The sequence below is a fragment of the Dermochelys coriacea genome, chromosome 10 (genome assembly GCF_009764565.3).
Source record: "Dermochelys coriacea isolate rDerCor1 chromosome 10, rDerCor1.pri.v4, whole genome shotgun sequence".
NCBI lineage: Eukaryota > Metazoa > Chordata > Testudines > Dermochelyidae > Dermochelys > Dermochelys coriacea.
In genome coordinates, this window is record NC_050077.1 from 46076048 (window position 1) to 46101526 (window position 25479).

Below are 25479 nucleotides of genomic sequence, written 5' to 3' on the forward strand. Positions count from 1 at the left end.
TCTTTCACTGGTAAAAAGTCCCGCAAACCCACAGAGTGTAAGGTTATGCCCTGAGCCCATGGAAGGCTAAGAGTGGGTGCCTGAATTAACAGGGTTACGCCTTGAGCCCTAGGAACAGGGTAAAAGTGGGTGCCTAGAGTGTGAGGTTATGCCCTGCATAGGTGCTGACTCTGTGGGTGCACCAATGCTCAGCACCCACCGGTGGACCCACCGATCAGCTCTCCACCGCCCCGCCAGCGCCTCCTGCCCGCTGACGGGCCCTGCAAATCAACTCTTCCTCCGCTCCACCAGCGCCTCCTGCTGGCCAAGGATCAGCTGCTCAGTGGCGGGCAGGAGGTGTTGTGTGTGGGGGGAGAGGAGCGGGGACAGGAAGAGGTGGAGTGAGGGTGGGGCGTGCTTGGGGGAGGGGACGGAATGGGTGGGAAGAGGTGAGGCGAGGCCTTGGGGGAAAGGGTGGGGGAGGGGCCTGGGGCAGAGCTGGGGGTCAAGCAGCCCTGGGAAATCAGAAAGTTGGTGCCTCTGGCGCCCTGAGCCCTAGGAACGGGGTAAGGGTAGGTGGTGCGGGTAACACCCTTACCTCCATGTCCACGCACTTGGGCAGAGGGGAGGCAGCTGAGGTCCTGGCTTGGGTGACGGTTTCTTACCCATCCCTGTGGTGTCTGAACCCCTTCTACAGCACACAGTGCCTTGTGTTCCAGGTCACGGTGCAGTGTGGACCCGCTGGGCTTTGCTTCAGAGCAGGGAGGGCAGCGCACCCACAGCCTCTCCCCATGGCTTGTGCTCTGGAGCACTGCCTCAGCATGGCCCTGGGCTATCATGGAAGGCCAGCTGGCTCCTGCACGCTGCAGCTTACGCGGCTTTGCTGACATGGATGAATGCTCTCAAGGGCCCCACAATGGGGCGCTGCCCTGTGGTGAGAGGGCGCCGGTGTCTCTCACTCTCGCCCCGTCACAGACTGGGCCTAGCGCAGGGCTCAGTGTTTTATGACTCGCCAGCTTCCCATTACTACTGTGACTCCTAGCACCAGCGCTGATGTTAGCACCTGCAGGGCTCTGCAAAGGGGCATGTACCCTGCTCAGCGGCCTCCAGCACCTGCTCCTGAGCGTGACGGGATCAGCAGCTTAGGCAGCCCATTGAGGAGATCTAAGAAGCCAGGTCCCCTGCATTCAGGCAGCTGTTTGGGCAACCCACCACCTCCCAGTGCGCCCCGCTCCGTGACACTGGGCCTTCGGGGTGACAAGGCTGGTTCCCCAAAGTGCCGGTGCCTTGTCTCCTTCTGACCTGGCTGAGCAAATTAGTCACGGAACCCTGTGGCTGCGGGGAGTCATGCAGGCTGCCAACAAGCCCAGCTGGGCTGCGCCTCAACAACAACCACAGGCCGGTTCCACAGCAAACGCCCCAGACTGTGTCATGCGCCCATGCTGGAGGAGCAGCAGCAAGTGTGGGACTAATGGCCTACATGGGGCTCAGCCAAGCCCTGTGCCGGGGCTGGGAGAGGCTGCAGCGGACAAGGGCATAGAGTCAGTGCTAAGGGGCTGCAGGGAGTTTCCTTTTTGTAGCTTTTGTTTTTATTTTACATTAATTGTAGTGCTGTGATACTACACCATTGAGGGTTCGGCTTTGGCAGCTACAGCCTCATGTTCCACAGAGTTTGTTCTGCCTGTTTTAGAGCTAGAACTCATAGGAACACATGAAACCACAGGCGAGTAACACAGGCAATCACAAGAACAAGGGCCACTCTCTTTTATTAAACTTACCAATAACGTTATGACAGTCACAGCATAGACAAGCCCTAGATCTAGCCATGCACCAGTTACAACTACAGCCAGCCTTACAGCCTCCTAGACAGTGTTAGGGGCTGATGGTTCTCTTATGGATTGATCATCAGGGAAGGGCTGAGCCCTGCTGGCGTTCTCCAACAGCAAGTGCCATTTTCCTGCTCTGGGCACCCCCTTTTTATAATGTGATTCTGCCTATACTGATGTTCGGGGCGTGTCCATGAACGTATCGCCATCTCTATTCCTTATTGGGCTGATGTTGTCCTAGAAACTTAAGACACCCTGGTGTCTGTAGGCTGTGTAGGTTCTCGTTTTTCTCACTAGCATTGCAGCACGACCTGTATCCTGTGGTTAAGATACATGTTGGAGCCGGATGTACCTCGACAGCATTTTTGTGATTTAAAATGAATCTTCCAGCTGATTTTTCACATATTACCATGAGGTACCTCTTGTCCCATCATTTTAGGGCGTTGGTTAGTATTCACTCACTTACTTATGTCAGCATTTCTTATCTCCAAGGCCTAAAATATCTAAGCTAAAATCTTGCAGGCGTCAGCCTACAGGGCTTGCGGTCCAGCCTTTCTTACTTGCATGATTCCCTCTAAAATACCGATCAATCTTATGCTTCCATAATCCTACAATTTAACACTAACATACAATGATTATACATAACAGGGCGTGTGTATCAGGAGTGTTGTAAGCACAACACGAGAAGTAATTCTTCCGCTCTACTCCAAGCTGATATGGCCTCTGCTGAAGTGTCGTGTCCAGTTCTGGGCGCCGCATTCCAGGAAAGATGTGGACAAATCGGAGAAAGTCCAGAGAAGAGCAACAAAAATGATTAAAAGTCTAAGAGACATGACCTATGAGGGAAGACTGAAAAAATATGCTTGTTTAGTCTGGAAAAGAGAAGTCTGAGAGGGGACATAACAGTTTGTTACAGGGAGGAGAGAGAAAAATTGTTCTCTTTAACTGCTGAGGATAGGACAAGAAGCAATGTGGACACAAGAACAAATGGGTATAAACTGGCCACCAGGAAGTTTAGACTTGAAATCAGACGAAGGTTTTTAACCATCAGAGGAGTGAAGTTTTGGAATAGCCTTCCAAGGGAAGCAGTGGGGGCAAAAGATCTATCTGGTTTTAAGATTCTACTCGATAAGTTTATGGAGGAGATGGTATGATGGGATAATGGGATTTTGGTAAGTAATTGATCTTTAAATATTCAGGGTAAATAGGCCAAATCCCCTGAGATGGGATATTAGATGGATGGGATCTGAGTTACTATAGAAAATTCTTTCCTGGGTATCTGGCTGGTGAATCTTGCCCATATGCTCAGGGTTTAGCTGATTGCCATATTTGGGGTTGGGAAGGAATTTTCCTCCAGGGCAGATTGGAGAGGCCCTGGAGGTTTTTCGCCTTCCTCTGTAGCATGGGGCATGGTTGACTTGAGGGAGGCTTCTCTGCTCCTTGAAGTCTTTGAACCATGATTTAAGGACTTCAATAGCTCAGACATGGGTGAGGTTTTTCATAGGAGTGGGTGGGTGAGATTCTGTGGCCTGCGCTGTGCAGGAGGTCGGACTAGATGATCAGAATGGTCCCTTCTGACCTTAGTATCTATGAATCTATGAATGGGCATAAATTGCAGCAAGGGAGGTTTAGGTTGGACATTAGGAAAAACTTCTTAACTGTCAGGGTGGTTAAGCACTAGAATAAATTGCCTAGGGAGGCTGTGGAATCTCTATCATTGGAGATTTTTAAGAGCAGTTTAGATAAACATCTGTCAGGGATGGTCTTGATAATACTTAGCCCTGCCATGAGTGCTGGGGACTGGACTTGATGACCTCTCGAGGTCCCTTCCAGTCCTATGATTAGATGATTCTATGTTAATCATAAATGAATAATAAACTAAAACCACTGACTACATTTTGTTAGTCACTGGCCTGCCAGGGCCAGGCTCATTTCAGTTTGAGTTGTTGGAGCCTTGTGACAGGTGCTAACATACACTGGCCCCTGGGTCATGTGCCCCTGTCACAGCCCCAGTCAAGCCCGCTTCTTGGCTACTCACCAAACTCTGGGGCCTGGGTGTTTTAAGCCTGAGTCCCAAGCTTAGGGCCTCTGATCTCACTCTTGGGGTGCAACTCTTCTATCACCCTCTCCTGAAAGTTGCAACCCCATGGCCCAGTCCCTGCTGGCACCAGCGCTCAGCCTCCCTTCCTGATAGTTCGAACACCCCCACTCCCAGTGCTCCACCTGACAGCCTGGGCCAGCTGGGCTATCGCTTCAAGGAGCATGACACAGGTGCAAACACTTCACACACACACACACTGACTTTGCACAAGAGTCCGACTCACCATTGCTCTGTCTTTAATCGCACAAGACTCCCAGAGTGACACTGCGTGAATAAACCCTACACCCGTGGTCCTGCTTCCGGTTCTGCCCCCCCACTCCAGAACATTCTTTTGGGGTTGTCTGGGGCCAGCCAGGGTCCTCCTGCTGCAGTGCATGGCTATGATTCTGAACCATGGAGCCTCCCCCCACCCCAATTCACCCCGTCTGATCTTGGTGGTCCATCCCCCTTCCCTTCTACTGCCACAACTCCTGTGCATCTCACTGAATCGTCCTCTGAGCGTCCTTTTATAGCCTTTCAGAACCTGGTGGCTCCCAGGGCAGCCTCTGAGAATGATCCTAGACCTTTACCAGGTAACTTCATTGCCAGGCAGCCATTCCTCAGCACACCCAGGGGTCCTGCTTGGATGCAAATTGTCTGGGACATTTGTATTGAATAGAGGACCAGCCCGATTTAATGCCCCCTCTATTGTAAACTCCGCATCACTGCCCCTTGGAATTTCAGTCCAGCCAGGCAGCACCAGGACAACAGAGGGGAAGACCCCATCCCATCCAAAGTGACGTCTGCAGTCAGACATACATACATACCAAGCCCTCCCCCAAGGCCAATACCTTCGTACATTGTACAGATTCCCACATTATCCTAACCCCTCTGCCGCCCCCACAGAGGAGCTGAGTCTGCTACGGCCCTGCCCACAGACCTTGGCCCCTTAGCTCGCATCGTAGAAACTTGGGCTTTTAGCTCTGAAGGTTCCCTGGCTACATCCTGCTGTCAGCCGAGAGGTGGCCATTACAACACCCTCCTGCAGATACCACTCGTGCTCATTACAGAACATGCTCTTCACTCATTCTTGCTAGCTTCACGTTGTCGAGTTCAGTGCTGTCACGTTGGAGCTGTGCCATCGGCTGCTTCCTCTGCATTGACCAAGCCGGAGGGAACAAACGCGGCTTCTTGATAAGCACATAAGAACGGCCACACTGGGTCAGACCAAAGGTCCATCTAGCCCAGTATCCTATCTACCGACAGTGGCCAATGCCAGGTGCCCCAGAGGGAATGAACAGAACAGGCCATCATCAAGTGATCCATCCCCTGTCACTCATTCCCAGCTTCTGGAAAACAGAGGCTAGGGACATCATCCCTGCCCATCCTGGCTAATAGCCATTGATCGACCTATCCTCCATGAATGTATCTAGATCTTTTTTTAACCCTGTTCTAGTCTTGGCCTTCACAACATCCTCTGGTAAAGAGTTCCACAGGTTGACTGTGCATTGTGTGAAGAAATGCTTCCTTTTGTTTTAAACCTACCTATTTATTTCATTGGGTGACCCCGATAAGAAGAGATTGCTACATATCAAATAACGAACCCCAATAATTACCAAAGACAAGAGAATGATTCCGCAGTTAACCAATTTTATTTTGGAAGTGCCTTAAAATCAGTCATTTGAATTTACACATTCACAGCTCATCGAGATTAATGATTTCACTTTCCAGCTTTGGTTCTGAAGCATGGAGCTTAACATTCACAATTCACGAAAAGAGTATTTGAATGCTTGCACAGTTTGCAGTAATCATTATTGTCATTCTTTCAAAAGGCATGAATAGTCAGCTAGCAAATTACGCTGGGCTTTTTGGTGATATGCCAACAAAAATAAGAGCTACGGGCTTATCCATTAAATACAGAAAGGGAACAAACAGACAAAATGAGTCAGACTTTCATAGCAGAAGCAGCAAGTGCAATGAATTAATAGTTTCTTTCAGTAGCAGCCAGCAAGTCCTGGTTTAATGCATGCACTTACTCCTAAACAATTCACGCCTGAGTGGCCAAACGAGGGAGCCACACTTCTCTGTGTCCTAGCAGGAGCAGGCGAGAGCTGGGCAAATGATGGAAATGATGGGAAAGCAAATGGCAATTCATCCCTCGTAGGAGCAGGAAACAGGCTGCCTTGTGGGGACGGTTACTGTCATTAGCAGAGGGGGGAACGTTCACCCCTGTAGGGGTGCAGCACACGCTCTAGGCACCACTTATGTACCATGCCAGCCCAGTGGAATGAACCCCTTTTCACTCTATTCCAATGGCTCAGGCCCACCCAGAAGCCCTTTCAGAGGGGCCCAGCAACCAGCTCCGTCCTGGATTTACTTGCAAGCATCCCAGTGCTCTTTGTACTAGTGTTTGCCAGGCTGAAAAGCCCTTAGCTGAGGATTCCCTTCAGCTGGAGTTGTGCAGACACCCTCCCTGCCCAAAGCACCCTGGTGTGGCTCTGCTGGTTTCCCCAAGGCGATCCTCTTTCCACCCTTCCTAGCACAACACATTGCTGCAGGCCACCATCCCTGGACATGGAAATGCTGGTGCTGAGTTCCTCCGAGAGCTGTGCTGGGGCAGGCAAGGGCCACATGACACCCCCAAAAAGGGGGGCCCAGGGCCCCAAGTGAACAAATTGCCCCAGGTCCTCCCAGGCGTTCTGCTTCCTCCCCCTCTGGCTCCCCCGCCTGGCCTGCATCGCTGCTTGGAGTCACAGAGATGCAATTTCTCCGTGTTAGATTGTTGTTTGAGTGCAGCTAGAACTCTGGCCCTAGTGAAGTTAATGGCAGCTTTGCCATTAAAATCAGTGGGGCAGGATTGCACCTGAGGGCTCTTTTATCTGAAGTCTTTAAGTTCCGTAAGATTTGCAGTTCGGTCGCTTAATGTCAGTGTCTCGCTGTGAGATTCCCGCCACTGCTCTGGAGCACAGCAGAGTGGCAGAGGTGTCTCTCTCTCTCATGTGCGCGCGCGCACACACACAGACACACACACACACACACACACACCCCTGCTCTGGGGAGCTGGCCACAGGGAAGTAGGGCAGAGATCCTGAAGGACTGCATGCCAGTGATGCTACCCTGGAACAGAAGCCCCTTGTTTCAGGGCCTCCGTGACACAGCACAAAGCTGCTGGATGCCAGTACAGAGACTGACGCAGCTCCCAATCAATCAGTTCATCGGTTCCTAAGGTCAGACGCACACAAAAGACATGCGTGACAGGACCTGGTGCGTCCCCACGGGATGGGAGAGCAGTGCTGGCTGGCTGGCTATGCTGCCGTTGGGGTTTCCATAAATCACAGGCAAAGCCACTCCCCGCTGGGCAGTGATCTCCAGGAACCTGCTGCCAGTGCCGTGCAGATCCCCAACATCCTTGCGATTCCCTCCTGGGACAGCGCGGCTCCAGGAGGGCATCTCCGTGCGGCTGTGCGGGGGACGTGCCATGGACACCCAGCAGCTCTGGTCTGAAAAGTGGCAGGGAACCTTTCCCAGGACTCTGGAAGCACCGAGTTCACGTAGCAGCTGGCCCCATGGTAGCCCAGGGAGCCACACTCACGCTTGGGCAGGGCTGTGTGTCTGTGGGTGGGGGGAGGGTTAGAAGTTCTCATAGTGATGCACAAAGTAGGTCTGGTCCAGTTTGTTGATCTGCTGACAGGCTTGCTCCACATTCTTGGTCATCCCCGGAGGGCCGCAGCTGAACACGCCGATCTTCCCCACCTGGGGAAGCAGGAAAAAGGCAGGGGCATCAAGTAACAGAGCCTCTGAGAGCACGGGGCTCCCCCAGCCAGCCCTCTGCACTGGCCTGGCTCATCACACCAGCAGTCTCTGCTCTGCCAGAGGCTCAGAGCAGTTCACCCTGCTGCTCTCAGGTGCCAGCTCTGGTTTCCTCCCACCAGCAGGAGGGGTGGGTGGCTCTACTCCCACTGTGCACGGGATGCTGGGGCCATGTATCTCACACCTCCCCTTCTCTTGGCAGCACCCTCCCTGGTTTGTTGCTCTAGCCTCTGGGAGAGTCCAGGAACTGAACCTGTGCACACATGCTAAGGGAAGACTCTGCCCTCAGGCCACACCACCGTCAGCCCAATGCACTTGTACCAGTTTGGCCTGCACCTTGCATGAACGCCCCCCAAAGACACCTCCCTTTAGGAACAGCCTCGACCTCCCTGGCAAGATGGGTGAAACAAAAGCCGCGTTTATTTCTCTGTTCACAATGAGCCTCTTTCCCAGAGCGTCTCAAACATCCCAGCTGGACTTTCGGTTCCTAAGGTCAGACGCACACAAAAGACATGCTGGCAGCGTCAGGGGCTCGCTGCAGCCATGGCCTCTCCCATCAGCAGTGCACTGGGCAGTACCAGGTCCCATCCCCCTCAGAGCAGGACTGTCCCTGTTTTTGCTACTGTTTTTGTCTAGTTTTCACAATCCCCAAGCAATGGGGCTCCCCCAGCCTGGCACATCCCTCCGCCTTGCCTGCCGGTCAGCCACAAGACATGTCAGTTAATTTAATCCCACTGCTTCTAGTCAGGCCTCCGACATCCCGCCCCACGTTCGCATGTGTGCAGGCTGTGGCTTGTCTCCCTTTGCAGAACACGGCAGAGCTGGCTCTTCTCAGCCTCCCTCACCCATCAATCCCTCCCCGGTCATTTTCATGGCTCTGCTCTGAGTGTGGTCAAGTTTGTCAGTACTTTCCCAGTGATGGGGTGTGCATGGTCTCCGAGGGCATCTGTGGCTCTCTGCCTCAGGGCAAGAGGACATTGCGTGTACAGCCCTCCACCATGTTGGTCTTTCACTGCCATGGCACGGTGCAAACTCACGTCCAGCCAGCTGGCCCACCAGCAGCCCCAGACGCTTTGGGGATTACTGGTGTGTCTTGCTGGCAGGGTGCCAGGCTGTGACGCCCCTGTTCCAAAGCCTTTTGGCTCTTGCTTTGCAGGGGCAGGGCTAAGAGATTTTTGTAACCCTTTGGTACCCAGACTGGGGTCTGCCTGACAGGACATGGTCAGGAGGGAACATGAGCCAGTGGCAGGATCAGCCCGGGCCAGCTGGCATGAGGCTGTCATTTTCCCTGTCAGTGGGGTTGGCAGACGCCTCTCCCCTCCCTTGGCAAGGCTTCAGGATAATCTGCGGCCCAGCCCCACCCTTTGACTATTTGGGAACGTTTTCTCCAGGCCCTTGGGAGCTCCCAATGCTGCACACAGGGCTCCTCGGGTGCCCCCCGGCACATTGCTCAGCTGCCAGCTCCTATACCCCTTGCTTAGCAGAGATTGGTGGGGGCGAGGGCCAGCCGGTACTGACCTGGGGATACACCTCCTGCAGGGACTTGAAGAATGGCACAAAGGGGGGCCGCCCAAAGTGCGTGATGGAGCGTAACCCTGTGAACAGGCTCCGGTTCAGCACCTTCTGGAAGTGTCTCTCACAGATATACTGAAAGGAGAAAGGCGCCATGGGTCAGGGAGGGGAGGTGGGCAGGGCCTCTTTGCTCTAACATGGCCCAGGGGGACCAAACCAGCACGCAGCAGCAGTGGGACCAGGCACACGGCACAGGGGGCGGGCCCAGCACAGAGCGGCACTGGGACCAGGGACACGGCACTGGGACCGGGGACACGGACCGGGGACACGGCACTGGGACCGGGGACACGGCACTGGGGGGCGGGCCAGTACAGACTGGCACTGGGACCAGGGACATGGCACGGGGGGCTGCCCCACCACAGAGAGGGACTGGGGTCAGGGACACAGCACAGGGTGGGGGAAGGGGCAGCCCAGAGCAGCACTGGAGCAATGGCTAATCACCTTATGCCCGCTCTCAGTTGGGTCCTGCCCCCCTAGCCCAGCCTTGGCGGAGGTGAAATTGGTCCTGCCCTTTCCCATATCCGGGCCTCCCCCTTGCCACAGAGCAGCAGCCCTGGCGTGGGGCACTCACCAGCATGGTAGTGCGCAAGTCAAACTTCTCAGCCAGCTGGGTGATGTAGATGTGCACAGACACCAGGTCGTGCCGGTCGTTCTCCTCCACCTCGCGGATGATATCAGCCAGCCACTCGAACTGCCGCTGAGTCCGCGTCACCCAGATGAAATAGATCTGAGAGCACAAGAGAGCGGGTCACCCCAAGCCAGCCCCTGCTCCGGGGGATCCCCTGCAGCCAGCCCCCACTCCCCAGGTCCCCTCAGCTGGCCCCATCCTGGGGACCCTCCACCACCAGCCCCACCAGGATCGGCCATGAAAGGTAAAACCTCTGTGCTAAGGGAGGCAATAGATCGCAGCCCAGAGGGGGCGCACTGGGAGCACTGGGCAAAACTCATGGTGCTGCATCAGTGAGCATTTCAGGACCTCTGAGGAAATGGGTTGGGTCCCAGAGATGTGCGCAGGGCCAGGGGACACGCTCTGACAACAGCATCACCAAATGCATCCGATGAAGTGAGCTGTAGCTCACGAAAGCTTATGCTCTAATAAATTTGTTAGTCTCTAAGGTGCCACGGGTACTCCTTTTCTTTTTGCGAATACAGACTAACACGGCTGCTACTCTGAAAACTGCAGCTTCTGAGACAGATAGCAAGGGAAGGACAGTGCTGAGACCTCAGAGTGACCTGGAGCAGACAGGCTAAGCCCGACCCCTTGGCCTCGCTGCCTGCTCTCTCCTGAGTGCTGCGGGACTGTTGTCAGACGTTCCTCTCACGTAACCAGGGCAGCGAGAGGAGAGGCTAGGGAGTTCCTCGCACTCTGTGGGCTCTCACCTTCTTGCACGGCATCTTGGAGTTGACTGAGGACTTGAAGACCAGGTCTTTGAGAATGGAGGCAAAGGGAGTCACCCCGATGCCTCCTCCCACCAGCACAGAGACTTCAAACTTGTTCCACTCCTGGTGGCCCTCGCCGAACGGCCCATCCAGATACAGCTGGGAAGGAGACGGTAGTGAGCAACGCTGCCATGCCCGCGCTGCTGTCTCAGGGAGCAGACCCCAGCTAGCACAGCGCAGAGCGCCCCAGGATGGGGGCAGAGGACATTTTACAAGCAGTGCCCAGAGATCTCTGATGTCCCCTTAGGACAGACAGGAGCCAGGCCAGCTACATTTCCTTGGACCATCCCACATGCAGCCAGTGGCAATAGAAACCAACGCACCAGCCGGGGTAGGATGAAGGACTGAGTCAGCCCATCCAGGAGTGGGACTGGTGGCTCCAAAGAATCTAGGTGCGCTAAGCCAGAAGCTTAGATCTCGGAGCCTGAGCTCCCCCCGTGCCACACACAGCTCACTCTGCTGATGCCCGGGTGCTGGCGCTCTGTCATGCTCGGAGGACTCCACTCTCCAGAGATGTGGCTTTTTCGCCCATCCCCAGACTCACAGGGGAGGAAACGCCCGACTGTACCTTGGGATATCTGCCAATTTCAGCCACAATTTCCGGGGAGTACAGCTCCCGCAACCGGGTGGTCCAGGGCCCTGCGGCTCGGATATGCAGGCTCAGCGCATCCTCATGGGGTGCAGAGGTCAGGGTGAAGGGGTGGTACTCATTTGTCCCCAGGGACAGGCAGGCAATTCGCACCCACTGCCCGGACTTGTAGTCAAAATCCTGTGGCCGCTGGAACTTGAGATAAGTAACGCCTAAGAGAAGGGCAAAGATTTCCTTAGCACCTTTCATAAGAGAACAGCTCCTGCTCTGTAAAATCAGCTTCCTCCTGATCTGAGCCATGCAGGGGGTGCTGCACATGGCTCCTTCCTGGGTGGGAGCTGCACATGCACAGAACAGAGGCTCCAACGCTCACCATGCTGCCAGGCCCCGGGTGGGAGCAGGACGGCAGGGGAGGGCTGAGATTGGGTGCAGGGAGAGGCTGGCTGGGTGGTGGTGAAAAGTGGTGTGGTGCTCCCAGCAGGGAAGAGCTTGGCTCTCAGGGGCAGGGCAGCTGAGCAGGCTGCCTGGAGGGTGACGCCAGAGGAAGCCTCCTGGCAGCCTTGTGAGCCTGTGTCTGCTCCTGTTGCTGGGCATGGTTTGGTCTCCAACGGCAGCAGCGTGGTGACGTACATTCCAGCGCCACTGCCATGTCCGACGGCCATCAACAGACTTCAGCAGGGATGCACCCATGTGTCTGCTGGGTCAAGGCAGCACAGGCCTGCCCCTGCCAGCCGGAGATGGCTAACCAGGGACGCTAAGAGCTCCGGGGCTCCAGATCTCTGAGAAAGCTGGATATACCCCGCAGGCCTGCGGAGGGTCATGCAGACTGCCTGACACGCTAAACCCCCCCCCTTCTCCCGGGAGCCGCCCCCACTGTACCTGAAGGGAGGAGCTCAGCTTTCAGCACACTCATCTCCACCTTCTTCCTGCTCAGGCTGATCAGCTTATCTGCCCCATAGATGAGAGCTGGGATGATGAAATAGATGTGGAAGCGGGGCTGCTGAACCAGGCCGTAGCTGCCATGGACAATGACCTAGGAACACAGCGCCAAGCACACCCATGATTGCAGCGCTCAGCGCAGGAAACCACTCAGCTGTTAACCTGCCCCAAATGGAGGAGCGGGATGGCAGAGCTACCCAGTGGGCAGTAAGGCTAGGTCAGGCAGGCTAGGTCAGAGGAGCCCTGAGCAGCTGTTAGCTATGATAATAATAATCCCTACTTCTTTGCATCCCCATTCTACAGATGGGGAAACTGAGGAACAGAGCAGGGAGGTGACTTGCCAAAGGTCACCCAGCAGGCCAATAATTGAGTGCAGACTAGAACCCAGGTCTCCTGAGTCCCAGGCCCATGCTCTACCCACTAGAACCCACAGCCTGCCACATGTGCACTCTCTCTGTTAGCAAGGTTCCAGCACCTGCATGTGCTTTCTAACCAGGGCAGCTTGGTGGCTCACAGTGCCATGCTTCAATCTCTGGGTGCTGAGTGGATTTGCACCCGTCTCTTCTGTACTGATGCATATTCTCTATGCTACCAATAACATTCATTCTTCCAAATCTGCAAAACGTTCACCTCCCCTCTGCTTAGCAGTTCCTTCCGCCGCCCAGCTCTGGACCTGTGTGAGCGGAGGACAAATAGGAACTCCCACCTATCGAGTCTAGGTTTGCACACTGTGCTCACCCCCATGGGAGGTGAAAGACTGGTTGGGAAGCCCATCCACTCCCTGTATGTCCCTCCAGCTCCTTGCTAAGAGCTGTGAGGAACACTCTGCACCAGGTACAAAACAGGCCTCATGCCCAATAGCCAGAGTGCAAGAGCGAAGCTGGGCCACAGGACTCCGATCCACATACCATGATATAGAGCAGCACGTAGAGGTGGTGCGTGATCCAGAACCCCCGGAAGCTGATGCGCCGAAAGTGATGGGAGGCGAACACGTACATCACCGCCAGAATCACCAGCAGCAGCACCCCGGTCATGCCTGCCAGAAAGAGGGTTGAAGAATGAGGGGCGAGGGGTCACCAGAATAGCCTGTGCCAAGCTTGGAACTGCCGGGGCAGGGGAGCTATGCAGACACCCCCCCCCCCACACACACAGAACGCCTGGCACGCACGGATGGTCACCCTTACCTGGGATAGTCTCAAAGAACCACCAGTAGTACTTCTGGGGCATCTGTGACCTAGAGAGAAAAGAGATGACCTAATCCTCTGATATCAGATCACAGATTTCTCCACAGAACAAACCAAACGCCCACTGGCTTTCCATTCCACAAATGGCCTCTAACATTGCCCTTTGGGGATGGTGGCCATCCACAGACTGCAGGCTCCCCAAGGAGCTCATTTCCCAGGCAGGTTGGATGAGATCTCTCAAGCCATCTAGCCCAGCCCTCTGCATCGCACTGTCCTCCATCTGTGGTCTTACCTAGCTGCTCCTCAAACAGTTGTGCTTTGCCCAAGGCAGGGCCTCCAAAACACACTCACCCATCATCCATGAAGACGTTGGAGAAGAGGCAGGACAGGATGCTGAGTGGGCTGACCGAGAAGATATAGACATTCACTACATGGCCCCCGGTGTGGAGAACTGCAGGACACAGAGACAGAGCAAATACATGGTCAAGCGCCATCATATAGCTGTGCTTGAGAGACCCAAACACACGGGTGGAGCTAGGCAACCAATAAGTGCTTTGCAATACAGAGGGGACCCCAATTTTTGCCCGGGTATCTCTGTCTGTGTCTAGGGGGGCAGGTCAGTCCTGAACGGCATGGCCCACATCTGACTCTGGCTGTGCAGGATGTAGAGTGGCTGGCTTTGGGGAATGCCCCATTCTCCGCCAGTATCAGGGCCAGGGGGATCCCCCCACCATGTAGCCAACTCACTTGAAAAGATCAGGGCCGCCATAGCAAGCCAGCGATGGAAGTCCACGGCGGCGTCGAAGGGGATGTAGCGGTTGAGGAAGGTTTCGCGCAGGAAGGTGATGAGGTTGCGGCACATGGTGAGCAGGATGTAGGAGTACATGAAGGAGATGCTGGCTGCCGCCCCCCGGGAGATGACAATGCCCACGTAGGTGGTGTCAGCAATTCCTGTTGCTGGCGATGCAAATGCATAGTCTGCGGACAAAGCGGGGTAGGGGGATTACACACAGGGCGAGCACAAGAGAGTGCGGGGGAGGAGCTCACTCCCTTTCTGTGTCTCCTTAATAGAGGGGCAACAAACCAGCTCAATTCTCCAAAGGTAAGGGCAGCAGGACATGGTGGAATGCAGGGGTGGGCTAGCGGGAGACTGGTTATGGCTCTCTGATTCCGAGGGCCAGTCTGTGCCAGCTCCATCCTCAGCACTCCCATGATGTAAAGCAGCCTAAGGGCCTGTCTGAACTTACACCCCTGCTGTATGGGATACCAGTGGAACGTCATGCCAGGGGGGGACTAGCATAGTGGAGGAGGGCTCTGCCATGCACAGGTACAGGAACTAACCTTGCTAGCTTTATGCCAGGGGAAAGAATACCACGCTGGCCGCTTATGGCCAGAGGCAGACCCCTTTGCACTGCGGGCAACAGGGACAAGTCTCATTAGAGTCTGGCTGGGGACTTCCATTCTCCTTGTCGTTCTGATGTCAGTGTGTGTAAATGATTCATGGACTCCCCTCACTGTCCCAGCCCATCACCCCCCCGCCCCATCAGGCTGGCCTAGCACACAGGGCCCTGCTCCCTGCGCACCCCCAGAAGCGCACATTCCTGCTTCTCTCCTCCCTGGATGGTGGCGCTCTGAGCTGCCCCGTCAGCAGGGGACGCTCTATGCTAGCTGGCCACTCACAATATGCTCTCTCCGCAAACACGCCGGCAGTGATGGCGGAGAACAGAACCACGCAGGCAATGTGGCGCCGGTAATTCTCAATGAAACGCTTGAACTGCTGGATCTTCTGGTGAACTTTGCTCCGTTGGTATTTTGTCCTTTGGGCCTCAGTGTATAAATGTGGCTGGTGAGGTGTTGCCCTAAAAAGAATAGTCGTCAGCTCACGGTTAAACAAATGCAGCACTCTTCCCACCAGAGTGGAGGGCAAAACTCCAGTGGGCTGCAAGCGAGCAAGGGTTAGATCAGTCACATAACCACAGGGACCATGCACTTCCTTAATGCCACTGATTGCCAGGCTCCTTGGGGCAAAGATTCTTTCACTACATGTCTGAGCAGCAGCTAGCACATTGGCTGGGCTGGCACTTCTGCTCACTACTGTGATACAGCTAATAAAGGAGAGTAGTAAAATGATGCAAATGTGTGTCAGGTGATGCCATCTGGCAGTTATATGGGGATTGATAACAGCTACTAAACAGGTTTCGGAGTAGCAGCCGTGTTAGTCTGTATCCGCAAAAAGAAAAGGAGGACTTGTGGCACCTTAGAGACTAACAAATTGATTCGAGCATAAGCTTTCGTGAGCTACAGCTCACTTCATCGGGTGCATTCGGTGGAAAATACAGTGGGGAGATTTATAAGCAGATACTTAAATAAAGGCAGATAAGATACACTTTAAAGGACAGCCATAAAATGAAAATAATTACAGTAATGGGAAACCTCAGGGACAGCACTAAGGGCAGGGCAGAAGGTTGGGAACTCCAGTGGTAGATCACTAAATTCATAGGAATTCCAATGTTGCTGCAGGGCATGTTCCTTCCTTGGGTGATGTTTGGTGTCACTACAGCCGTGGGTCTGGGCCTCGCCCCTCTCCCGCTCGTTGGGAGAGAATTAGGGTGAACAAGCAGAGGGAGACCATATGTCCCGTTTTGATCTGAACAGTCCCTTATTTAAGCTCTGTCTCAGCTGTCCAGACTTCTTTGGCAAGAGTGGGCATTGGTCCAGTTTGCTCTTGGCAGCCCCAAGCAGGGGGAGAAACAGGGATAGGATGAGAGGCAGGCAGGCTCCAGCAAGCAGCAACGCCAGCCCCAGTGTCACGAGGGGTGGGGAAGGCAGGCAGGCAGAGCTTGAGCAAGCAGTGACACCAGCCCCGCAGGGGAAGGAGGGACAGGGCTTGGGCAAATGGCTTGGGCCAGCCCCACGCGCTGTCCCGTTTTCCCTTTGGGAAATATGGTTACCCTAAGCAGAGGCCCCCGAGAGCAGGGAGATGATGTGCGGGGGAGTCCCCTACCCAGGGGAGTTCAGGACTGACCTAGCTCAGAACTGCCCCCGACCCCAGGTCCAACTTCAACTGGACCCGCTCAGCCAAAGAGACATGTTCCTCACAAACTGGCTCCTTTCCTGACCAACCTGACTGGAGTTGGACGCACTGCGACTTTTCAATGGGCTGGATTCTGACACCCCTTACACCCACAGCACAGCCACTGGCTCCTCGTGCAGGTCCACTGAAATTAGTGAGGCTACCCCAGGTGTTAGGCACTACTCAGCCTGGGGAAGGGCATCAGAAACTTGGGCTTAGAACTGCGTGTGGCATGCAGGGAAGGGCAGGGGTGCTCATGCCATGCTGCCATCCTACCCAAAGGCCAAAACTGGTAGTTGCTTTCTTCCTCCCTAGAGGGCCCCTGAAGTTTCAACTGGATCCAGATTCCTTCTTCACTTCCTGCCCTAACTGGTGTTTTATTTTATAATCCAAGCCAATCTGATACAAAGCCACACAGCCATAATACACATAACGCTCCGGGGTCCCTTTTACAGTCACTGTCCATAGAGAACAGCTGCATTAGCAAGGCATCAAACAGGAAACACTTGAGCCAAAACCTGACCCCTCAGGCAGCCGGCTCAGAGGCTCAGGCTAGCGCCCAAGGATTGGGGAGGGCGGGGGGCAGGGACATACGCATTTCTTGCCCATCCTCTTCCCCAGCTCTGGCCTCTCGCACTCCACAAGCTGTGCCGTGATTTCGAGTTGGGGCTTTCTCCCTGGTTGGGATTGTGCTGCCAAAGGAAGTATTTATAAACCAGAGATGCCGCTGTGGATAATCTGTGTAGCATGGCTCAGAGCCAGATGTGAGGGAATGAGGCTTTAGAAAGCAGCCAGGCACACTGGGCTCTTGTGCCGAGTTCTCCTGCAGTAGGAGCCTGACAGGTTGGGTTATTGCACACTTATACTGCAGTGTCAGGAGCCAGACCCGCCAGGCCAGGGGAGCCAGAGGGCTCCCCAGAGCAGAAGGCTGCACCTTCTCATGATGCAGTGTAAGCCTGGGGGTTCTGTACCAGAAATCTCATGTGAAATCCAGCTCTTGATGAGCTACCGTGTGAACTCAGCAGCCAGCCGAGGCTGGAATCAAGGGGGAGAGACAGGAGGAGCTGTGCTCTCCCTTACTGGGCTTGCAGTTGGCCTGCTCCCAGACACACGCTGGAGCTTCAGAAGCAGCCACTTGCCTTCCCTCTCTCCCCTCATCCTGCTGGGGCAGCGGCTGAGCCCGAGCATGCTGGTAGGGAGGAGATGGGTTGGGAAGACAGAATGCAGCACCAGCACACTGCCTGCTGGCCAGGGGCAGGCCCCAGGCCAATGGGCACAGCTTACCCGTTGGTATTGGGCCGGTTTATGAAGGAAACACGGTTGCTCATGTTTTGCCTGAACACGTCGGGAACTCCTGTGAGGAGGAGAAAGGACAAGCGTGTGACACAGAGACTATGCTTCCAGGAACGCCCCAATCATGCCCCTGGGCTCTCTGCTTGGCAGGGAGGGGCTCTGCTGGCACGGGCAGCCTGCTCTGCTCAAGAGAAGGGCCAGCTGTAGAGTCTCCGCAGCAGAAGGCAACTTCCCCAACTTGTAGCGAATGGCGCCTCTGTGGGTTGTAGCTGGAAAAAGAGATGCTGGAGGAAAGACAGGACTTCGCTCTGCCCTCCAGTGCCAGCCACCCCCAGCCCAGCTGAGCGCAACAGAAAGGTCACCTGGACTTTCTTTGCTCTTTGTGCCCCACCACGCTGACCTTTGATGCAGAGCTGGGTGAAGCGCAGCTCGCTGTCATGGTCCCGCAGCATGTAGTGAAAATCCTCCCACGTCAGCTCCTCCTTATCCTGAAAGCCTGATGCCTGGAACATGGACTCAATCACCTGCTCCATCTGATCGCCCGAGAGGCAGTTGTTGGAGATTTCGATGAAGGACCTAGAGCAAAGGGACAAAGCTGGGAGCTGCAGAACAATCAGCTGACTCTCAGAGGGCGAGAACACAGGCCTGGCTGGGGGATTATAGAGACCTGTGCAGGGGATGTGGCACATCATTATTGGAGACACTTCAGATGAGACCGACCATCAGAATACATCCAGGGGTTCTCAACGATATATCCAGGGGTTCTCAGCTCCAAGTACTGGACCCAAGGGGTTTCACACCTGACCCCCAGAAGTTGAAACACCTCAAATGAGCAGCCACTTTTGAGAAGGCATATGCCAACTACCTATCCTGCAGCACAGACAGGAGGAATACCTCAGCATCCTGATGAGCTCTTCCTTGGAGAGGAAGCCATTCCCGTCAACGTCGTACATGGTGAACATCAGCTTTGACTTCTCCTCTGGGGACCCTGTTAGGAAAGAAGATGGATGGAATAAGAATTACTTCTTATTTCTGTAGTTCTTTGCAAATTAGGGTCTCAAGGCACTTTACAAGGACTGAGGTGGGGCTTATGGGACCTGCAGTAACACAGTCATCATTCCATCAGAGAAATTCCTGCAAAAAAGCACACTGCTAATGTTACTTTGAATTTGCAAGCAAGTTTGTTTCAGCTGCATTTGCTGCTCCTCTGCGTTTGATTTCTCTAAATGCTGTCACGCGAGCTTTACCAGCATGAATAGACATGAAGAAAAAAATCTTACAGCTTGAATAACTAAACGCTCGTCAAATGCAAATTCTTTATGGAATATTTGAGTGTGAAAGTCACAATTCACACTTGTGTTAGTTAAGGACATCACTCGTCATGTCAGGGAGCAGAAACAATCCCCTGTGTTTATTTAAGTAATCAACAGGGCACAAATTTTGAATATTTCCAACAAACTCCTTCTTAATGAACTCCCAACCAAAGATGAGTCGCTGTGGAAATCTGCAGTGATTCTGAATAATGAATAAGTCTGAGACCATCACTATCTGTCTGCAGACAGTTTGCAAAGAGAAAAAGAGGCACAATTTGTCAAACAAATTATTTGTTGTTAATCATTCTCCTAATCAGTGCAAGGCAAAGATTTTCTGGCAATCACCTTATCTAGTCTGTCAGTTATCATATCCCATCTCCTTATTCCCTCCCAGTGTCTCAATTAAAGTATTAAGGTTGCGCGTTTCTCTCCAGCCTGGGGGTAAACTGGGGCAGAGTCTGGTACCCTGGCCAGGAATAAAATCACATTTACTTTGGAACCGAGTGTCCACAGAGGCAGTTATTCCAGAATAGCTGCTGGGAATAGCCTTTTCTGCAATAGCTATTCTGGTCAATTTCCCCATGTAGACAAGCTCTTAATAAAGCCTCCAAATGCACCCAGTATAATGCAACACCACCCAACTTCCCCCAAGGAAGCTACCCCCCAAAACTGCCTGACAGTATAAAAAAATGATAGTATGAAGTGATCATGGCATACCCCCCTGCCACTGCCTGTTGAAAAGGCAGCTGCAGAATTTGCTGTGGCTTTCCCTGTCTGCTAGTGCATCAGAAAAAAGGAGATTTTAAGAGTCACATCACTGGCCTCCCGACAGGTGGAGTGAGGGATACCTATTCAGAGACTAACTAGCCAAACTTTGCCCAACAGCATTGACAAAGAGAAGAGATCGCGTTCTCTGCTTTAACAGCTGAAGGAGAAATGCTGTTCTGGTTATTCGTGTTAATTCACAGGTGGAGGTCACTCTCTGTGTGAGTGAAACCAGGGTAGTAACTTGGACCCCAATTTAGGAAAGCAGTTATCCCATGCCTGAACCCATTCCTATTCAGGACAACACTTGAGCACACACTTAAATTGAAACACATGCTTACATGCTGTCCTGAATCAGGACCTCAGTTAGCTACTTCTTACCCGCATCATATTGAGAGGGATTTGGTCACACTTGTGTTCTGAGCTTGAAGGAATTTGGCTGAGGCACCAGTGGACTTCAGTGACTACACAGGGACAGGATTTTCACTTTATGTTTCATTTGATAGATGAACCATGCCAAGGTTCAGCTGAGTTATGATGGCTGGTAAGCAGAGTGTGGACAAAGAAGGAAGCTGTTTAGCTGGGGCTGTGACTGCAGCAAGATGCTTAGTGTGAGTCAGTGACTCTCTCCCAGTCCTCCAACAAAGTCTCACCTTTCATGAAGACCACCAAGATGTCCAGGAACTCTCGGAAGGAGAGATATCCATTGCCATCTTTGTCAGCAAGAGAGAACATGGACTCCACAAACATGGACTGGGGTTTGAGCCCCAGCGACTCTGCAAACTCAGCCCGGCTCAGCTCACACTTGAGAGATTCTTTTGCTGTCAAGGACGTTTCAAAGTTGAGGTCTCCGGCATCTGACTTGTCAATGTCCAGCACCTGCGATGAGAGAGGCAGGCTGAGGGCTAGTCCCATACTCAGCACTCAACTCAGTGGCTTGAGTATTGGCCTGCTAAACACAGGGTTGTGAGTTCAATCCTTGAGGGTGCCATTTAGAGATCAAGGGCAAAAATTGGGGATTGGTCCTGCTTTGAGCGGAGGGTTGGACTAGATGACCGCCTGAGGTCCCTTCCAACCCTGATATTCTATGAATATCTATGAACAGAACCATGCTAACCCACATCCCTTCCATTCCATACAAACATTGGCAGTCTCTCCCCAATTCTTAGCCAAGGTTTAATAGCAGATGCTATGGAAAAGTCTCCTATGACTCCCATCTGATGGTCATTATTATTACAATACACACTGGAGGGCATTTACTGGTACAGTGTACTCATCATGCTGTCATGCAACAGCCTCTTCCAGGTATTAAATGGTAATATCCCAGCACTGCCATTTCCTCAGTCCTCTGTAAATAACAGGGATTCTTTAAAAAAAGAAAAGGAGTACTTGTGGCACCTTAGAGACTAACAAATTTTAAGGTGCCACAAGTTCTCCTTTTCTTTTTGCGAATACAGACTAACATGGCTGCTACTCTGAAACCAGGGATTCTTTAGTGTCAAACAGATGGGCAGCTTGTTCCTTGTGAGTGGTTTGCCTATTATGGTGTGCAATAATAGCAGTAGTGCCTAATGCTTAATCAATATAAATAGCTGGCCTCCATTTACCGGAGTGCTCGCTACACCCATGTGCTGGCTTGGTACATACCTGGGCAAATAAATGTCTGAAGAAAGTCTCCAGGATCTGCTTCCTCTGCTCTTTGGTCACAGCCCTCTTCAGCAGGCTGCGTTCCGTCATGTCAGACACGTTGAGAGACAGTCCGTTTGTCTCGAAGTAGTTGGTCAGCTTCCAGACAAAGTCACTTCGCTCTGCCTCGCCATTAAAAAGCAACACCTAGAGGAGCCCCCAAAGAATGAGCCAGTGAGCTGGAGCCATTCTCGGCTGGGCTGGGAGTGGCACTCCACTAGCGTGTTAAAACCAGGCTAAAATGCCAAGACTCCAGTAGCAGCCCCAACACCACTCACAGCTAATCAGGCTCTTGCTTGAAGATCTCATTTTTCTTCCCTCTCATGTTCTCTCTGTGCCTAGGCACATGAGCCCTGCTTCCAACCAGCAAGACCCACCCAATGAGTGACACTTTATTTCTAGGGGGATGATGTAGATTCATTGTTTGAGAGAAGGCTACAGCTTCTTGTAACTAAAGATCAGAACCTACGGGGCCCACCTGAAGCATTCTCTGTGTAGGCCAGACCATCAGACACCTCTGGGCCATTCCTATGGAGCTCTGATTGTTATTTAGATAGGCAGGCATAGCCACCATTAACATGTTTCATGCTGCATGTACCAAAGAGTGGAAATTTAGGATCCAAAATATCACATGAGATAAAAATGCCTCCTATGGACTCCGGAGTTTCTACCTGTTTGATTGGTTTACCAGCACTAAGTAGAATCCTGACATTTATTTCATGCATACTTAGGGCATGTATGCTTTGGAGCGTCATGTTTACTAGAAATTCAAAGTTATTAAATCTCACAGATCTGGGCAAAAGGCTTTTCCAGAATCAGTACAAAGCACTGGTGTTATTATCCACTGGCCTAGAACCTCCAGTGTAAGGCTACCCCAGCAATAAATCCAGCCACCCCTGCCAAAACATTTAGTTTGGGCTCCCAGGAACACATCATCAAGGGAGGTGGAGGGTAGGGAATTTATTCCTTATGATTGGCACAGCCAGGCAGAGCGAGGGCTCAGAGGCAACGCCAAGCACATGTCATGTGTCCCATCACATACCAGGTCATACTCTTTGGGAATCTTCAGGAGCAAAGCTTTGTTCCCTTTGTTGATGGAGAGGACCATGTCCACCTGTTGTTGGTTTTTCAGACTGATGCTGCGGAGCACGGCTCGCCGGCTGTCCAGCACTTTGATAATCTTGTCTGGATGAAGTTGAAGGTAGATGAGATTGCTGTCTGTCTTGGGACCTTGCCACTCTAAGGCTGGCGGGAGAGAATGCAGGGAGTTAGGTCAGAATGGTTGTATGTGAGTATTAACAAACATCTTTCTTCACTGGGAGAGAGGCCTACAAATATATTTACTCCTGTTTGGGGTGGGTAACGGAAGCCCTTTATTCGTCTGCTGATCAAGCGGTCTATCCAAATTGCAGGGTGAACTGTACTAAAATGAGCTCAATTCTGGTATCACATGGACTGGTTCTGTCTGGTATAATTCCATTGTCTTCAATACAGTTACTCCTGATTTACACCCGTGTAAGGAGATCAGGGTCAGGTCACCAGCCTCCATTTTTAAGGACATTATAGAGCTGGAGGTCTCCATTTCATAGAGGATACATATTATTCAGTAACCCCAAATCTCCTACTGAATCACAAGGCAACACTGAGGGAAAAATTCCTTTATCCTATCCAGATGGCTCTCGGAGCATCAGAGCTGAGATCACTCATGCAGAAGGGAGAGGGGGATTTTACTCTAACTGGGCAATGCGAGAGAGAAGCTCCACAGCTTCCAGATCAGATGCTGGTAGCCTGCTCTAGGGCCAGCTCCAGAAGCTCCCACCTGCCCTCACATGAGTGCCCTGTACCAGAGACTTTCCCTCCCAGCTCCCAATTGAAGGTGAGCTGCATGAAGAAGGGTGTCAGCTCCATGCCAACGCTGTCCTAGACAGTAACCCACGCTGACAGCAAAGGGGGTTTGGTGGATGCATGACTTGGACTACGGAGGAACCACCCAACTCCAGCGAGCTCCACCATGCCCCCCCCGAGCCAGCCAAAGGTCCCCGCCTTACCCTGCACTCCCTCGCCTGACACCTCTTTCCTCACACTGGGGTTCGCTTTTCTCTGCAGCTTCTTGAAATCGCGCTTGCGGAAAGTAGCGACGATCCAGGCAACGAATAAACTCACTGAGGGAGCAAATGAGCAGGAAAGGGAAAAATGAGGTAACAGAACAACACAGGACCACCCCACCTTCTGGCAATTCAGCCCTGGTGGTCACCCACGAGGGCTTACAACCATTCCCATCTACCACTGGAGCCTGGAGGGAATGTGGGATGGTTCCACTCCCCCACTATGACACATTTCAACTGCAAATTGCTTTATTTAATCAAGGGTTCCAGTCACAGTTGTGCCTCTGCCTCCATCTCTGGCATCGCTAATGTCCCACTGAAGGTTCCTGCTGCTGCTGGGACCAGAGAGTCACACAACCATAGATGTGTTGGGCTGGAAAGGACCTTGAGAGGTCATTTGGTCCAGCCCCCTGCAGGACCAAGTAAACCTAGACTAGCCCTGACAGCTGTGTGTCCAACCTGTTCTTAAAAACCTCCAAGGATGGGGATTCCACAACCTCCCTTGCAACCTGTTCCAGATCTTAACTACCCCTAGAACAAAAATCTGTCCTGCTGCAGACTATGTCCATGGCTTCTCGTTCTACCTTCATCAAGACAAAACCACCAGATTGTCTCATCTGACCTCCAATTAAAAACACACGCCCCTAAATGCCACCCTGCCACAATCTAAGGTACATTTCCCTATTACACGTCGCCCAGTGTCACAGGGAACCTTGGCGCGGTGAAGTGACTCTCAGTGAAGTGCAGCAGGAACTATCATCCTGCAAGCTGCTGAGCATCCTCCTTCCCCAGTGACTGTGATGGGAGCTAAGAGTGCTCAACATCTCTTGGTGGTCCTCTACTTCAGCCAAGACTGGGCCTTTGCAGAGCAGGGGATAGCACAGGGCTGCAGTGGGCCAATTCCCAAGGGTGGCTAAGTGCATGCAACTCCCACTGATGCCAGTCAGGTGCTCAGCCCCCAAGGGGATTTGGCACAACAACCGCATTTAAGCAAAGAGCAAATAAACAAAGGAAGCAAAGACCAGTGCAAACCTAAAGGAAAACAGCAGAGGGCAACAAGGATAAGCCCGAATCCAGCCCCGCTGCCTTCGAAATAGTCCAGCACTGTCATGGGCGTGCAGTTTGCCAGGTGTTCCGTAGTCAGCTGCTGGGGCTGAGGACATGGATCCGCTGGTAGGCAGAGAGAAGATGGTTTGAGTGCCATGATACCAACCCAGCTCACGCTTGCTTTGCCTCTCTAGGAGCACACTCACTATGGGATGATGAGAGGGCTTCTCTGGAGTTTGGAAGGGTTCCCCTAAAGCTTGGGAGGTCCTGGGGAAAAGCTCTGGGCCCTACATTTAACTCCAGCTCAGAGTTTTAGGGGCCAGATCCTTGCTGTCAGTTACATGGGTTCCAGTCCCCTGGTTGCTGCACCCATTTAACTGAATTGGCCTGCTCTGGATTCCTTGAGAGTCATTTGTACAATAGCGTTCTGCAGCGCCCACTCTCCCACAAGACCTGGGAACTGGCAGTGAGGGAATTACCATGTCTTATGAGTTACCGGCACTAGGGAGCAGGTGCTCAGCCAGGCTTTAGTGCCAGACGACAGGATCATGTTGCAATTCTGGAGATCACTCTTGGTGCCATTACAAGTTGGCAGGATTTTTGTGTTTTAACCGGGAATTATAAAGCTCTTGCAATGCGATTGGAAGAATGCAATAATAAATGTTCGCACGGTAAATGGATAGGGCAGGATGGGGCAAAAACACAGCGGCAAAATGATCACTAATGATCATTAATCGCCACAACTCACAAACAAACCGTGGTCTTCTTTCTTCAGGCC

General features: G+C 52.8%; 1 protein-coding gene across 5 annotated transcripts in view; it reads right to left on the reverse strand.

Annotated features, from left to right (window-relative positions):
* Nucleotides 1-5515: 5515 nt before the first annotated feature.
* The window catches only part of LOC119862561 (dual oxidase 2-like), a 79076-nt gene continuing 59112 nt past the window's right edge, over nucleotides 5516-25479 (reverse strand). For all 5 annotated transcript variants that reach the window (XM_038419465.1, XM_043494254.1, XM_038419467.2 and 2 more), the window contains 19 exons: nucleotides 24687-24824; nucleotides 23598-23711; nucleotides 22592-22794; nucleotides 21511-21696; nucleotides 20517-20742; nucleotides 18680-18773; nucleotides 18186-18361; nucleotides 17777-17846; nucleotides 15100-15278; nucleotides 14167-14397; nucleotides 13771-13870; nucleotides 13420-13469; nucleotides 13144-13271; nucleotides 12176-12329; nucleotides 11276-11508; nucleotides 10648-10806; nucleotides 9839-9994; nucleotides 9214-9342; nucleotides 5516-7638 (listed from right to left, as the gene is read on the reverse strand). In XM_038419465.1, coding sequence (XP_038275393.1) covers nucleotides 7516-7638; nucleotides 9214-9342; nucleotides 9839-9994; nucleotides 10648-10806; nucleotides 11276-11508; nucleotides 12176-12329; nucleotides 13144-13271; nucleotides 13420-13469; nucleotides 13771-13870; nucleotides 14167-14397; nucleotides 15100-15278; nucleotides 17777-17846; nucleotides 18186-18361; nucleotides 18680-18773; nucleotides 20517-20742; nucleotides 21511-21696; nucleotides 22592-22794; nucleotides 23598-23711; nucleotides 24687-24824 — 2849 coding nt within the window. In that variant the 3' untranslated portion in view covers nucleotides 5516-7515. The remainder of the gene's footprint in view (nucleotides 7639-9213; nucleotides 9343-9838; nucleotides 9995-10647; nucleotides 10807-11275; nucleotides 11509-12175; nucleotides 12330-13143; nucleotides 13272-13419; nucleotides 13470-13770; nucleotides 13871-14166; nucleotides 14398-15099; nucleotides 15279-17776; nucleotides 17847-18185; nucleotides 18362-18679; nucleotides 18774-20516; nucleotides 20743-21510; nucleotides 21697-22591; nucleotides 22795-23597; nucleotides 23712-24686; nucleotides 24825-25479) is intronic.